The sequence below is a fragment of the Epinephelus lanceolatus genome, chromosome 16 (genome assembly GCF_041903045.1).
Source record: "Epinephelus lanceolatus isolate andai-2023 chromosome 16, ASM4190304v1, whole genome shotgun sequence".
Taxonomy (NCBI): domain Eukaryota; kingdom Metazoa; phylum Chordata; class Actinopteri; order Perciformes; family Serranidae; genus Epinephelus; species Epinephelus lanceolatus.
This window is the reverse complement of record NC_135749.1, coordinates 27,432,513-27,448,932: the sequence shown is the minus strand read 5'-3', so window position 1 is coordinate 27,448,932 and position 16,420 is coordinate 27,432,513. Positions and strand designations below refer to the sequence as shown.

Below are 16,420 nucleotides of genomic sequence, written 5' to 3'. Positions count from 1 at the left end.
AACGTCATCACGCTGCTCTGCTGCTCTTCCTGTTTGGGACTTGTTGCGGGAAAACCGACTTGTTGACATATTTGAACTGTTCGTCTCCACTTACAGCGATTGAGCGCTGTGTTTTCACATGAAATAAGGATTTAACTCATCCAGGTGAATGTAACACACACTGTCTGAGAGTAAGATATATCTTATGCGCTGTGTAGAGCTTCTAGCTTTCTTATTTGAATCGTTGCTAAAACAGTTAGCTAATTTGACTTGCTTGCTTACTTTGCCAGGTTTCTGTCTCTGCGTTCAAAGAGATGCCAATTCCTGCCCCGTTTCTGCTTGGAAACTTCCTGTAACCTCCTTTAGTGCACTTAGAAATACTTATGTCATATATTTATATTAACACGTTTTATTTTTGTCGAGAGATATGTCATTTCTCGGATTAATAATATCTTACCTTTATGTACTGAGCTCCCACAGTGACTCTCGACTCTTAATTAGTGCTTTATTAAATGCAGGTGTGCTTAAATCTGTAGTACGTGTGGAAAGACAGCACTATCAATAGGTTCGTTCGAGATGAGCCAGTCCTGCGCAGATTCGATCACCGGCGATCGGCGAACAATGCATGCTGGTTAGTTTTGTGTCCGACTTCATCCCGACTTGCTCTGACGTATTACAAAAGTGGACGGCGATAAAGCCGCGAGAGCGAGGCGGCCGCAGTTGCTTTCCACCGACTGCACCGCCTGGCTCTCACCTGATCTAACAACTGAAAAAAATATATGAAAATGATAATTGTGTGGGGCGGCACGGTGGTGTGGTGGTTAGCACTGTCGCCTCACAGCAAGAGGGTTGCCGATTCGATCCCGGGTGGGGGAGCCCTTCTGTGCGGAGTTTGCATGTTCTCCCCGTGTCAGCGTGGGTTCTCTCCGGGCACTCCAGCTTCCTCCCACAGTCCAAAGACATGCAGATTGGGGATTAGGTTAATTGATAACTCTAAATTGGCCGTAGGTGTGAATGTGAGCGTGAATGGTTGTTTGTCTCTATGTGTCAGCCCTGTGATAGTCTGGCGACCTGTCCAGGGTGTACCCTGCCTCTTGCCCGATGTCAGCTGGGATAGGCTCCAGCCCCCCCGCGACCCTCAAGAGGATGAAGCGGTTAGAAGATGAATGAATGAATGATAATGATGTGAAATTTGCTGGGGTCTGTACCAAACAAGCGTGTTCCCTTATGTCTTGAATATAATTTGTTGGCTGAGGCATCTCTGCAGCACCACAGTGCTTCATATATTGTGACACATTTAACTTTCATAAAAAAAGTGCAGCTCCTGCAAATATGATTACACTTGACCATATTTGATTATGGTACTATTTCAATTAATTGTGCAGCCCTAGTTTTTTAGTATAGCAAGGTAATGGAGGCTTTTACAGTGACTGCAGCGTTAAACATAGACACGATAGCATACTGTACACAAACATCAATAAAACAGATAACTCAATAAATAATTTACAGTTTTGCTAATGAATTGTATCACAGTTGATCTTATGCCTGTGTTCAGGTACCCCTGACCTCTGGAGATCCTCTTCATCAGTGTCAATGGAGTCAGAGGGGACTGATTCCCCGTCATCGGGCCCAGCGCCTGTAGCTGAGGTCTTTAATTCCATCCGGGAGCGCACAATTGCAGAGAACAGCATGGTGGTCCTGCTGCAGGGTCTGCAGGGAGAGGTGACCACAGTGGACCTGAGGAACGAGAGCACAGCGCGGGGCCGCGTAGTCAGCGTGGACGCCTTCATGAACATACGTCTGGAGGATGTGCTGTACCGAGACAGACGGGGTAAGCTCACCCAGCTGCAGGACATGTTTATCACAGGCAGAAATGTCCGCTACGTCCACATCCCAGACCACATGGACATAATGAAGACCATTGAGAGCCAGCTGGCCAAGATCCACAGAGTCCGCAACTTTGCCAGTCATGGAGGAGGCAGAAAAGAGTTCAAGAAAACAAAATAAAACTTGTTTTCTCTGTCGTAGAAGGATATGAAACTCAGTTGGTTACTGCTTGTGCAAGACCAGCCCAAAAATACTTGGAGGCAACCAAGAAGCAGCACACTAGATCCGCAGTTTACAACCTGAAGGGTCACAAATGACATTTTAATTTCCTCTGGCCTGCTGCAGAACTGCTCACAACTCATGTGCACACTACGGCCACAAACTGTGATGACGGGTCACAAGTTGAAGTTTGGCAGTATAGCCTGACCGATACTGGATTTTGTTTTGGGGTTGCCGTTGACAGTTATTTTCATTATTAATTAAACTGCAGATTATGTAAGGGGACCTATTATGCTTTACCTTATTTTGTGTCTTATATATAGTGTTACATTGAATGATGTTCGTGTCAGATGACCAACGTTCAAATACTGACAGAAACGTAAATAGAAGTAATCACTGTGAGCAAAAACCTCAGCCTTCAGTCCGTTCTGAATACTCTGTGTCCAACTTCTTGTTTTTTTTTTTTTTTTACTCTGGCTACAGTATGACGCATCTTGCGCCAGATTTCTTTATATGGTCATCTTCTCCACACACATTACTCCAAGTGTTTACAGTACACAGCCTACACTGCTACAGGAAGTTACATGCTAATGTCAGGGACCTTTTTAATGTACTGAAACCTTTTTTCAGTACTCTTTCTTTAATGACAAAGATATCAATTTTGAACTGTCAATCTGTCTGCTTGCTTGTGCGTGTGTGTGTGTGTGTGTGTGTGTATGTCTGCTTGTGTCTGCTTGTCTCTCTCACTCTGTTCAGACACAGCTGATAAATAAACACAATCACAAATGGCAGTGGTGCTTTGCTATTTCTAAAATGAAAAAGGAAAGAAAACAGACCAGACAGACTGAAATCATTGGCACTACAGAGTTAGTTTTGGGTTGCCGGGAGGCTGACTGAGATTTGCAGACAGCTTCGGGCTACCTCACAGCACTGCTGCTTCCTTTCTGAACCCAGCAGCTCCATGGAGCTCTGTTGTCTCTTCCATAAAGTGCTCAGAAGCCTAGAAGCTGGCCACAGAACAGCTTTCTTGTTTCGGGCCGCTTTGCAGTGCTTCCACTTCCTGTCTAAACCTGCCGTCTTCACCCAGGTGCACTCTTGGGTGCCTATATTGAGGACCAATTCATTTAACGTGAATTGATACCTGGTAGTATCAACGCAATTCGGTCAGAACCCTTAAAAATACGGGCACCATTATCCAACCCTAGTCAGAAAACATGTCCACAGATCTTATTCCTGCTGGAACATGTCCAGTTGGGTTTAGAAACTTTCACTGGTGATTTTGAAGATGGTTCAGAGACAGAGATACAGAGTATGCGGAAACACTGACTGATTAGAGCAGACTGGGCCTTTTCAGAAGCGGGGCTTAAAGAGACAGGCACTACAACAGAGCGTTGCAGACAGGGTGAACACAGGTGTTCCAACACAGGCAGTATGAGGAAAATCAACTGTTTTTAACCATTAAAGCATATAAACATGTTCTAGTAGAAACCTAAAATACAATTATGAACCTGAAAATGAGCATAGTAGGTCCTCTTTAATGTTTTGCCAACAGAATGTCACAAAACTGTAAAGCATGATCGTTTTTAGTTCCCAGAGCCCACTGACATCTTCTGATGTCTTGTTATATTTGACCACAAAAACAAAATACTGACTGAAATACTACTGTTTTGGTACTCAAGTTTGAGGCTTAATAACCGTTGTGTGACATACAAACAGGTATTGTGAATAAAGATGCTTAACATTAACTCACTGTCAACCTAAAAATGTCTCTGTTCGAGCACATAACCACCTAATTAAAGTTAAATCCAACATATTACAGTAAAGAGTACATGTGGGTGTGGCCCATAGTGTCATTGGGTTTGCTCTTTAGTTATCCTGGCATGCACCACAAAGAAGAAAGTTAATAACTGTCCACATGCAGGAAAACATTAGTCACGATCAATGCCAGTCTGGTGGAGGGAAAAACAAGCAGGCATGTTTCCACAGCTTCCACCTCACAAACATCTCTGCCGCATGCATCAGTGAGCTGTCACTCTCTTCCGTGATTGGTGGTGTGACATTCAAGCCGGGCAGGATGGAAATGAGCAGAACAGGGTGAAAGGAAGAGAGTGTTTCGCTTGGAAACTGCCGTCCCAGTGTTCTCTCGATACACAAATACGATTGGGAATTTGAGGAATTTGCAAAGGGGTATGTTATTCCTACAGAGTGTCAGGAAGAGGACAGGCCAGATATAACACAGGCGGAGGCAGCTGGGGCAGATAAGCCCTGCACTGTAGATAGACGGGAGTGCATTCAGCAGCTGTGTCATTTAAAGTGAAACACTGCTTAAATTAAGGAATATACACACAGGAATGTCCCACAGCGGTTGGGTCATTGTCTTGGCTGCAGCCTCAGTGTGTTTTTAGGGACATATTTTTCTCCCCAAACCAACATTGAGAGCGTCTGAATGACAGCAGCCCACATAATGACTGCTTACTGCTTTGCTAAAAACACGACTGAGCGCCACATCAACACTCACTCAACTCAGAATAGCACTTTACAGAGGCTTAACCGCATAAACAATTCTTTTACAAGACATAACACGGACTGGTTCAGTGTCACAGACTCCACCAGTGGTCAGAAAGGTACTCTGACCCTTTACTTAAGTAAAAGTACTTAAGTATTTATTATCAGCAAGTACTGAAAGCATGACAAGTAAATTACTCAAGTGCTGTACATAAGTTAATTTCTTAGGTACTTGTTCTTCACTTGAGTATTTGTGGTTATTTTCTATGCAACATTTCAGAGAAAAATATTGTACTTTCTCCATTACATCTATTTAACAGCAGATTCAGATTAATAATACAAAATATAATCCATCCATCCATTTTCAGCTGCTTATCTGAAGCCGGGTTGCGGGGGCAGCAGGCTGAGCAAAGTATTCCAATCGTCCCTCTCCCCAGCAATATAATCAACAACAACAACAAAAAATTTTGTAGGCTGACATGGAAGTTAGTGTCGCCCTGGTTCCCCCTACAAAAAACCTGTGGGAGTTGGCTTCGTTGGATTTTTGTTTATTGCAGCAAATAAGTTCCTTGGCAAATAAAAATGTATTATACTTACATGTTTTATTTAGCAAAATAATCCTCACAAATTAACTCAATTTTATGATTTAGAAGTAAAAAGCTAACGTTAGGCTAATGACGAACAACACTGTGGTTGGTTGCATAGCTTAACACAGTCACCACAACTGGGTTGTAAAGGCGTCTCCGGCGTGATGACGTTCTGTAGTCTCATTTAGCCACTTGTTAGCAACCGCCTTTTCAAAGAAAAGTAAAAGCTTTAAAATTTGAATGAGGTATTTACTGATGAATTTTATGTCGTAAAAGAAAACGTGAAAGTCTGTTTAGCTTGTGTTAACGACAGACCTTATTTCAGGCATCTAACAAAAACCCATTGACTTTAAGGATGCATTCACACTGGCGCTATTTGGTCCGCTTTAAACGAATCCTGGTGCGGTTCGCTTACAGTAGGAAATGCAAACAGACTATCCAGTGAACCAAAGAGAGGAAGTGAACCAAATAGAGGAGGTGACGTAGAGCGCAGTGCATTTTGGGTAGAAAAAAAAACAAAGCGCGAAACGGGGGAAGCAGAGGTAAAAAAAAAAAAGAAAAAGAACAATTAATTTTGAACACCAAAGTAAAAACAGAAACCCCAAGGCCGCATAAATTTGGTGTTGCTCTATTGTTTTTGTGGTGACCAAGCTGGCTGAAGGGGATGGATTTCTGTCTTCGGTTCTGGCCCATCGATGAGCAGGGTTTTCTTCTTCCTCGTCGTTTCGGGCAATACCGCCCCCAAACGAGCAGCTGTTGTAACTGCGTGATGTTGTCCAGGCGGTTTGGTCTGCTTTAAAAAGTGTAGTGTGAAAGTGAACTGAACCAAATGAAGGTGTGAAATTTTTCAGCATTCCCCGCCCAATCAAACCGAGTCCCTTGGGACTATCCTGGTGTGAATGCGCTCTAAGACGAGCGAACCAGGAATGGAATAATGCTAACTAATTTTGGGGGTTTAGGACCCATTCCTGGGGCACTCTGTTGCTACTTTTACTTATGTTCAAGATCTGAGTCCTACTTCCACCACAGAGTTCAGTGGAGTATAAGTATGAAACCATAAAATGAAAAAACAATGTAGTTAATGGAGCTCTATGATATTCAAAGCATATCTATGATTCAGAGATAGTCTGCACATGCTTCTCAACATGGAGGTTGGCAGCAGCTGGCAGTTAGCAGCTAACGGTGCTAAGAGCATGAACAGAGCCTACCAGAGCAGCTGTGTTGACAGAGTTAACAGTGTTAACCTGGGGGGAACAGGACAGTGGGCGCTATGCTTCCATGACGGCACCAGAGCGCAGTGCAGAGTGGTGACCATGACCAAGCCAGTGGGATACACACATAGGACTCACCGCATGCCACATCAAAGCACAAAGAAGCTTGGATAACAACACACAGAGGAAGCGTGATTCCATTCTCTGCTCAGGACGCCATTACTCTACTGTATCTTTACATACCAAACAGTTTGCTGCCACATTAATGCTCTAAATAGTATAAGAGCTCCTTTGATTACAGTACAGGAGTAAATGTATTTAGTTACTCTCCACCTCTGGACTCCACCACACAGCAGCACCTGCTGGCTCCACTGTTTACTTAATAAACTCATTAGAGACACAAAAATCACTGCTGAGGTCTTTTTATCCCCCTCCATCGACGCTGAGATTAAAATACAAAGAGCTCAATTAATCCACGAACCCCCGACAGCACTGCGGCCCTGTGCCCATGGCAGCCGACTAGCTATTTCCTGTCCCACCCTCTTGGCTTAACAGTGAACAGACCTCACTGTGGTGTGTTTGTGGCCAGCAGAGGAGAGATCACCTCCCTCTGGTCAGCAGTGTGGCTTAAATCTGCACAGAGGCAGAGTAACTCCAGTAAAAGATGACTTCTACAGAAGTGAGAACTCTGTAGTGAGTGACTTTGGAGGCTTTTATTTTGCAGTCAGATGCCAGCAGTTCATGCATGAGGTTTGGTTATCTCTCAGGAAGAGGAAACACCTCCTTCTCAACACATGTGGAGGACTGTTTCTGGTTGGTCCTCCTCCTCTAAAGGATGACAGGGAGTGGATCATAGTAGAGGGCTGCTCCCTCTCCAGCAGCTACATCAACTCTTCTGTCACGAACACTGAGTGACCAACAACCTCTCACTGCTCCTCCGACCAAATTATGGGATCATATTTAAGTGCTGGCTGACAAGCCAGGTCCAAATTTGGATCTTACGTCTTTGTTTTTTCAGTGGAAACTTTGTCAGTCAATCTGAGCAGCTCTCATCCAAGACCAAGGTGAGTGATAACTTAAGATGATGCTTATCTTTCACTCTTTTTCTTCTATTTTATTTAATTTTCATGTAAATCAAGCTATTATTGCACAGAATAGGGGCCTTTATGTTATGAAAACTATCACAGACACTGATTTTTTAACATTTTGACAATTATAAAAGGATCTTCCCAAATATACTACTCTGTTGTCAAGCAATAAACAAGGCAACAAACTAGTTTATTAGTAGGGCCTGCACCATGTTCTTTACAACCACAGACCATAAAATCCTTTATAGCTGCAGAAGCTACAACGTGCCAAAAATCATCAACACTTTGAATATAAATTCCAAAATGTTTCATGGATTTTTATACTTAACTGAGGACACTTTTTTACAGTTTTTACTGCACTAAATGAAAGTTTTTTTGACTGTAACTCCCCGTCTCAGACAGTAAACATTTGGTGGGCTACTGTAAAATAACAAGTCGTATTTTCAATGGTTTCAGGTTTCATCTTTTGACTTAAATGGGATTATCTGAGCAGGAAGTGTGGGAGGGTTGAACAGGAGTGCATTTTATGGGGTTACATAAACAGCTACAGCTGCCGGGCTTTGCATGTGTATAGTTAAGAGGAGAAGTTATTGGACTTGTCTGGAAATGTTAGGTGTTAAATCTGTCTGCCCCAGACTGCGGCTGTATAAAATGGACATTTGTCTCCCCCTGGTATTTGAATTGTGCTCCCGGCTTGAGGGAAACTTCACCACAAACGGTTGCCTTAGGCTGTCATGAAGCTGTGTGGAGCTCTTATCCTTTCTGTTTATAACTGAGTCCTAAAAATCATCTTTTCTTAAAACAAGAGAAAGAAAATCTGCCAGGGCGGTGTGATAATTTCAACCTGTTTTCCAAAAGGGGTTTCAAGAAGTTCCCAGAAATAAGTCTCAGAAGCTTAAAACATGAATTAAACTTGATTTTGTATTAAAACAAAGTGACTCATATTGGAAACAAGTAGAAAATATTTGTACTACAATACCATTTTTAAAAAAGCCTGCATCCAGTTAGCATAACTTAGCACAAAGGCTGGAAACAAGGGGAAACAGCTTGCCTGGCTCTGTCTAACAATAACAAAACACCTCTAAAGCTCATTAGTTAGCATGTTGTATCTTGTTTGTTCAATCCTTACAAAAACTGAAGTGTAAAAACAATATTTTGAAGTTTTAGGGAGGTTATGTGCCAAACTAGTTCTTGGTCAAGAGCAACTGCATGGTACGTAACCCCCCTGTAAAACAGCAAATTATTGTATACTTCGATTTAAGACAAATGTGATACAACGTGTTGAAGCTGGAGTAGGCAGAGATATGGAAATCTGAAAATACTTCCTTCTTCTGCGACTGTCCTCTCTGTCCTAAGCCCCTCCCACTAGACGACCACGGGCAGATGCATGTGGTTCATACAGTAACCCAGTGTTGCCAATACATTGATTTATTTGATCTTATTTCATTGTACAATTGCACACAGCAAGACAAGAATTAGCTAGCCAGCCTCCGATGTTCTCTCTGCCCTCGATCCCTGCCACTGTGAGCAGCAGGAGGGCTGGCAGCAGCTCTGGAGACAGATGTTAGGTCAGCGGCTGTAGCGGCTCAAATTCAGCCAACACACCAGGCGTCACAGCAGGCTGGCGGCCAGCAGCAGCGCCGGGTCAAACCTGTGTAACCGCAGCAAAAAAAAGTTTGCTGATCCAACGGGGAGTTTGGGTTGTCCGGTTTACTGGAGCTGGGGTTTTCGCCAGCTCAATTTGGTTTGCTGAGGCTGCTGACTCCGGAACTGCTGCCTTCTCTCAGCGAGGTGGTCGGTAGCAGTGGGAAAAGAGGTGAAGGACACACTGTGATTCAGGGCTCCAGCTGACATTAACTATATAAATGTACACTTGAAGTCGCAGCCACGAGCCTTTTGCTCCTGTTAGCAGAAGGCTAAACTATTAGCAACATTTTCCCGTCATCTCTGAAACACTTGGCCGATCTGTCTTCATTTTTTGGTCTGCTTTGCAGTGTAAGCATTTGTTCCCAATACTGGAATAGCAACTTTCTCTGCAGGACTCCGGCATTGAATCAGTCTTTTAACAAAAGAACGTGCACGTGCATCTGCATTTGTATAACAGCCAACAGGAACACCCACCCACAAAAAGGTAGATTTTCTGAAGCCTGAAAACAGAGCCAAGAGGAAGTCCAGAAGTCAAGTTTTCTCTCAGACCGGTCAAATTACAATATGCTCAAAGTTTATTATGGGATTTTTGCCCAGTGAAGCCAGAATAAAACTGCCTATCCCAGCTTTAATAGGGAGCTTTATATGTGGTGGCAGGTGGATTTGTTACTGTTGGATGGAGCCAGGTGAGCTGTTTGCCCCTGTTTCCAGTCTTTATGCTAAAGCTAAGCTAACTGGTGACTGGCTGTAGCTTCATATTTAGCCTAAAAAACACGAGAGTACTATCAATTATCCAACTCTCTATAACAAAGCAAATGCATCCCCGAAATGCCGAAATGTTGACCTGTTCCTTTCAAGGCTCAAATTACAGGAAATAGAACTTGATAAGAATCTGTGGTGTCATAACTGCTATGTTTGATAAACAGTGCTATCAGTGGGCATGTAGAGGGACAGAGTGTAAAGGCCAGTCTTTAATTAAAACAAACACTGTTTGACTTTACGTGAGCTGAAGCGGAAACTAAATTGCCCACTTATGTTGTTAAGGTCTGGGGGCCGCAAATTGTGGGTGCAGATGGAGTCATGCTTCTTCGGTCTGTGAATTAAATGCTGAACAGAAAGCAACGTTGATTCAGACCCACCGGTTCCCATGAGTCAGCGGCCACCATGGCAACTACCACTACTATAATTGCCCTCTTTGAAAAAATAAAAATAAAGCGCCTGAGAGTGCACGGGGTCTGCCAAGAGTCACCAGGATAAAAATCAGGGTGGGAGACTGACTCAAGCCCCCCAAATGGCAGCGATGGGAGCAGGGCATGATTTCGCGCTCCCTGGAGAAAAAAAGCACCAGAAAGAAAAACATTCAGCTCCCACGCACATTGTTGTTGTAATGACAGGGAATGTGAGGGGGTGGGAAATATCAGTCATCATGTTTACATCAAGCTTTACTGTTACTGTGGGACTGTCTGTGACTCCACTTTAACCTGATCTAACCCTCAGACTCTTACTCTCAAAGGACTGGTTCACCCAAATTACAAAAGATACATTTTGGGGGCTATTTTTGTGGTAGAAAGTAGTTCCCGTGAGGTCTGTGGGTTATCTAGAGTAACCATGAAAGACATTTTACTGTTGAATTTTTAGCTCGCAGCGTGGCTTTAGGAAAGGCAGTGGTCCAGACTGAAATATCTCAACAGCTATTGGATGGATTACCACAAAATATGGTTCAGACGTTCTTGTTTTTACCAGAAGAGGAATATTGAATTTCCCTGACTTTTCCTGTGGCACCATCTGCAGGTAAACAGATTAAATTATCCCAAAAAATATCTCAACGTGTACGTCTGGATTGGCACAAAATTTGTGCGGACATACATGTCTAACAGAGGATGTATCCTGATGACTTTAGTGATCCTGTATTTCAATCAATCAATCAATCAATCAATTTTATTTATAAAGCCCAATATCACAAATCACAGTTTGCCTCACAGGGCTTTACATCATACGACATCCCTCTGACCTTAGGACCCTCACAGCGGATAAGGAAAAACTCCCAAAAAAAAAAACCTTTAACGGGGGAAAAATGGTTTCCTTTCCTATTTTCTTTGACATAAGTTCACACTACATGACTTTCAAAGTTGTCAGATAGCTGTACTGTTCTTGGTTCTCAACTTGTGTTGTAGTCGGGAGTCTTGAAGTCACACACACTACAAGATCTTTCACCAGCTGGAATCGCCGATGAGTATGTCATGTGATGCGCAGATCGACCTACAACCCAGGGGTGCTTACTAAAAAACTTTGAGGTCAAAACGTGGGGAAAGCAGCATACTGAAAAAGTTAATAGGTTAATAATCGACAGAAACATTGTGTGCAATAGTCCACCTTCCACCATCTCTTCCCCTCTCTCCATCATTTTCTCTCGATGTAGTTCAGCTTGTTTTTGTCCTTAGCCCATGTCTTGTGCTCTCATTGGCTGTAGCTTGCTGACAAAGTCCCCAACAGGTCCAGATATTTAGCATGCAAGATATCTGGGGAGTATCTTTCAGCAATTGTATCTTTGAGCACACATTGTGCTCAAGTGCTAATTTGTAATTGCCAAGTCGGTGCTGATTTGCCTCTGATCTGGGGTTGCTGGGGAGCTCCAGTAACTGTGTGGGAATGGAAAATCAGGACTAAAATCGTGTTGTGTGAACTTGGCATTGACGCAACCAAAAATTTATTTTGTCCAATAACTGCAAAACTCATGACATCCCCATCATCCTCAGCTGTCCTCTGTGTTCAGTGCTAATGAGCAAACATTATCATGCTAACACGTTAAACTAAGATGGTGAACTTGGTAAACATTATACTTGCTAAACATCAACACGAGCATTGTTTGCAGGTAGTATACAATAAATTGACATTTGCTTCTTTTTTTTTTTTACACAGTTTTTATACCAACTGGAAAATCAGTCACACTGTGAGTTTGAAATGACACAGTCAATAAAATCGCGCAAATTGAAACCAAAATGTTTTTGTTCCCAAAGATTTAATTGTTATTTTTTGTATTCTAAAAATGTCCCTAGAGCTGTTTCACCACCATCTTCATTTAGTTTTGATTTTTTGCAGCTGTGAGAAGCTCGTCTGTCTCCTTAGTGCATTGCATTGTGGGACAATAGGGCGCATCAACAGCACACACAAAAATCAGGCTTTTTTATAGCAGGCATATTGAATTTTATGAGTCCACTTATTTTGGCACGTACTATCCAAAACCTGCTTAGATTTAGTGTGTAGCGTGTAGTGGGTAGCAATGGCCCTTTCCCTTATTCCTGCCCCTTACTTGTAGCGCCCTTGCTCGGACCACACCCATTCTTATACTTGACCTTGGCAAAGTATTCCAAAGCATATGAGTCTGTGTGTGTGCCATCATGGCAAAATGTGGTCCTGGAGACAGCTACTGTAGCGGAAACTACCACTGTAGCGGAGGAACTTATGACTACTTTGCCACATGTTTATATGTCTGTCTGTGGACAGATTTTGTCAACACAATGGTGTCTAAACCATGCAAGATGCAGTCATGCAGCCATAGAAGTGTGTTGGTGAGATCAAGTTGAAGGTAGAGTTCAAAGATGGGTTTGGTCGGCACAAGCAGACTGGAAGTAGGAGGGTAGGAGATAGGAAAGAGGCCACTGGCCCCCCGCTTTATGCCTCCGGCCCACATCCATTTTAAGCTGTGGTTTGCTGTATTGCAGCTGGAGTGATCCCATCGCATGATGGTCTCTAGTGACATTTTTTTTAGCTGGAGTTTTCAAGTGAACATGTGAAATTTGTTCTGTCAGTTTTTCTGTGGGAAAAAAGAACAACAACAAAAAAAAAAAGCCGGAAAAGAGCCTCCTCAGGCACTGATGTCATAAATATAAACATCCTTATTAGACAGAGAGGGCCCCATGTTGCTGTCCTCATCACAGGCCCGACTGTAAAACACTTATGAGGAACACAATGTCCTTGTCTGCTGACCTCTGACACCAGATAACAGGAATGATGGGAGGGGAACACACTTTGTCAGGCTTTTAAATGAGCTCACACTTCCCCAGTGGGTTTAAAAGTGACACTATCTTATGTATATCAGACTGAAACATTAAAGCATGTACTAATTGTTTGTTTGTTTGTTTTGTGACAGGATCTGCCATTGGTGTTGGGGTTCCGTTTGTAAAACAAAATCCTGGAGATGGTAGATATTTGAACCCACAGTGAACCAGGATGGAGCCTGTTAAGAGAGACATGGAGCTGCTCAGTAACAGCATGGCGACCTACGCTCACATCAAAGGTAAAAACCTCAGTGTGTCAACAACCATGATTGTCAGCCTGGGGCTCTCTCTTGATTTTTGCTGACAAATGAGCAGGGACATCTGGGTGCTGGTAAGATGGAGGGAAATTTGCTCTAGTACATTTACACATACTACCCACACTGGTGAGATACAAAGCTAGTTGAAAATCGGCAAAGTATCCCTTTAAGTACACTATTTGAGTAACTGTACTTAGTACTTAGTACTTCCTGTAGCTGAGGTCGAACTCATCCATTTCTCTGCCCTCACAGCCAATCCAGAGAGCTTCGCCCTCTACTTCATGATGGGTGTTTGTCTGGGCCTCCTCATGGCACTGTGCCTCCTGGTGGCCGGCATCGCCTGCAGGACTCGCCGCCACAGCAGACCACCCCCTTCCCCTGAGAGGAGACAGCTAAAGGAGTCCAGCGAGGAAGAGGAGGATGGCGAGGAGGATGAGGAGAGCATTGCAGAGGAAGATGGGGAGGAGGCAGAGATCCCCAAAGTGACAATAGGGCCCATGAGTGATCACAGCAGCCAGTCCAACGGGACTCTGAGGAGTGTAAATGTGTTCGCGTCAGCTGAGGAGCTGGAGAAGGCTCGACGACTGGAGGAGAGGGAAAGAATCGTCAGGGAGATATGGAGGAACGGACAGCCCGACATCCTGGTCACAGGGACGGGGACTATTGGACGAGTGCATTACCACTAACAAAGACTTTGACTGTGCCCTAAAGATCGACCCCACAAACTGCAGAGGACAGGACACACACAGATGTTTTGATTTGTATGATAACCTACAGTGCTTGATATTAAAATAAGTGACTGGGGTGGTGAGAGGGATTGAACCTTATATTTCACTTTGTCAAAACCAAAGCCCTTCTCTTGAATTACAGTGTTAAATTATTCAAGGAATTTAATCAGTACCCCAATTTAACCCTTAAAATCTTAATAGAACTTCTGACCTGCACAACCAATGACCACATTAAAGGAATATTTCACCCTTCAAATGACTATTTGTATAACATTTACTCATCCCATGCTAACGTTGAATTTGCAAAGAAATCGTTTTTTCTCACGCCTCCACGCTGAACAAAGAATCCAAAAATGGAAAAAAAATCTTTAAGAATTCAAGTCATAAGTGGCCGTGGTCTACAACAGCAAAACTATATCATAACATCTGCTTACAAACTGTTACAAAACTCTTGCAGTACAACACTACAAGTCTCATTTATCCAGTCGTATGTTAGGGGGGATAACAACAGTTTTCCTGTTGTTATACTTGACCCCCAATGATTTCAATTCATCAAGAATTTTATGCGTTTTTGCATTCTTCATCCACCAAGGAGGCGTGTGAGAAAAATTAAAATTTCTTTACAAATTCACAGAAACACAGCATGAGTAAAATATAGGAGGTGAAGTATTTCTTTTGCATATGGCAAAGTGCAAATATGTTTTTAAAAAAAATGCAAATTTAGGAAAAGAAGACGAAACCAAAAATACCCTTCCCTGTTTTCTGAGCCCCTCTCCCCCCTAATAACTGTGGTACAGTTCCTAAGTCAATAAGACATTATGAAATAAGTGATCATATAAATAGATACAGACATGTAATACATTCATATTTTCAAATCCAATACATTTTTTAGAATTCAGTTAACATCTTTATTGATCAAGAAAAACCTGCATTGTCTTTATGAAATAAAAAAAGAGACTGGGGGATTTTTTTTTCTTTTTTAAATCAACACTGGTGGAATAACTTTCATTTTCATCAATAAACTCTCAGCAGGATAACAAAAACATAATCTGTGAATGAGCTGGTTTAAAAAAAACTTTAATCATATTATTTCACAGTGAAATGTATTGTGTTTGTGTTCATTTATATGATTACTTTTTTTCTTTACTTTAATAGTCCCCCATACATTTTGTTTTAGCATGCTTGTGACACAAAACTATATAATATATTGTATGCAGCATATTTGGCTTCACCTGTTTTACCATATATTTGCAATGTGAATAATTAAAAGTGTAACCACAGAGTCAACAACAGAACATGTCTATCATTGGATGAAGTGGTGTCCATCTGTGGTTATTTATGTGTCAAACAATGTTCATTTGATTTATTAGCAATAATTAGATGAGAAAATCACTTTTCATGTTCATGTTTCATGTTTTTAAGCTAAGTATGTAGCATTAGCTGGAGCTGAGAGACAGTTAGCTAAATTAGCTTAGCATAAAGACTGGAAACAGGTAGAAACTGCTAGCCTAGCTTTGGCCAACAGGGTTAATAAATCCACCTACAAGTACATTCAAGTGGATAAAGGACAACTTGTGATGTTTTCCTTGTTGTGATACTGATAGCTAACTGGGAGACTCCAGGTAGTAACCTGTCCCGCCCTCCACCCAAGAATTAGTCCTACCCTGAACAGTAACTGTTTCAGCTTCTCAAATGTGAATATTAGCTTATTTCTATGTCTTATGTGATAATAAATTGCATATGTTTATGTTTCAGACTGTATTAATGATCTAGTCATGTTTTTGACTCATCAACTGATGGTTTTCAATTCTTAAAATTGCACAATTTGTCTGACCAACAGCCCAAAAATCCAAAAAATATTCAATTTGCAATAATATAAAAGAGCAAAGCAGGAAATCCTCATATTTTAATAACTCGACTCAATGATTGTTAGACCTTTTATTTGATAAATTACTACAAAAAAATGGTTGTTGATTCATTTTCTGCATTATTTTCTGGCCTGCATCATCAGACTTTGAATCCAGTTTGTCACCAAGTAGGTTTTCACAGTCAAGAAATTTGCTTTAGTGTTTTGATAGACAAGAAACAGAAATATGGAAAACAAATTAAATTAGAGTAACCCGATTAATGTAGCCTGTTTAAAATGAAAGGCAGTGTGTGCAAAAATATATTCTAGGGGATGGTTCACATAAATAAAATTAGAATAACGTGCAAAGTACAGAGATAGTCCAGAAAAATGTGCGTTGGAAAATTGTGATGGACAAAAAAAAAACAAAACTAATTTAATTTTTCATTCAAGAAAATACTGTGTGTA

At 41.9% G+C, this 16,420-nt stretch overlaps 2 protein-coding genes across 2 annotated transcripts; both read left to right on the top strand.

Moving 5' to 3' along the window:
* The first annotated feature begins 21 nt into the window (after positions 1 to 21).
* lsm10 (LSM10, U7 small nuclear RNA associated) lies at positions 22 to 2,816 on the top strand. Its single transcript, XM_033636475.2, has 2 exons — positions 22 to 144; positions 1,535 to 2,816. Exon 2 carries the CDS (start codon positions 1,573 to 1,575, stop codon positions 1,984 to 1,986), a length of 414 nt encoding a protein of 137 aa, XP_033492366.1. The 5' UTR covers positions 22 to 144; positions 1,535 to 1,572; the 3' UTR covers positions 1,987 to 2,816.
* A 4,135-nt stretch (positions 2,817 to 6,951) lies between these two features.
* eva1bb (eva-1 homolog Bb (C. elegans)) lies at positions 6,952 to 15,867 on the top strand. The gene is made up of 3 exons (XM_033636586.2): positions 6,952 to 7,392; positions 13,214 to 13,360; positions 13,631 to 15,867. The coding sequence occupies exons 2-3, from the start codon at positions 13,294 to 13,296 to the stop codon at positions 14,062 to 14,064; spliced, it is 501 nt and encodes a 166-aa protein (XP_033492477.1). The 5' UTR covers positions 6,952 to 7,392; positions 13,214 to 13,293; the 3' UTR covers positions 14,065 to 15,867.
* Positions 15,868 to 16,420: the final 553 nt, after the last annotated feature.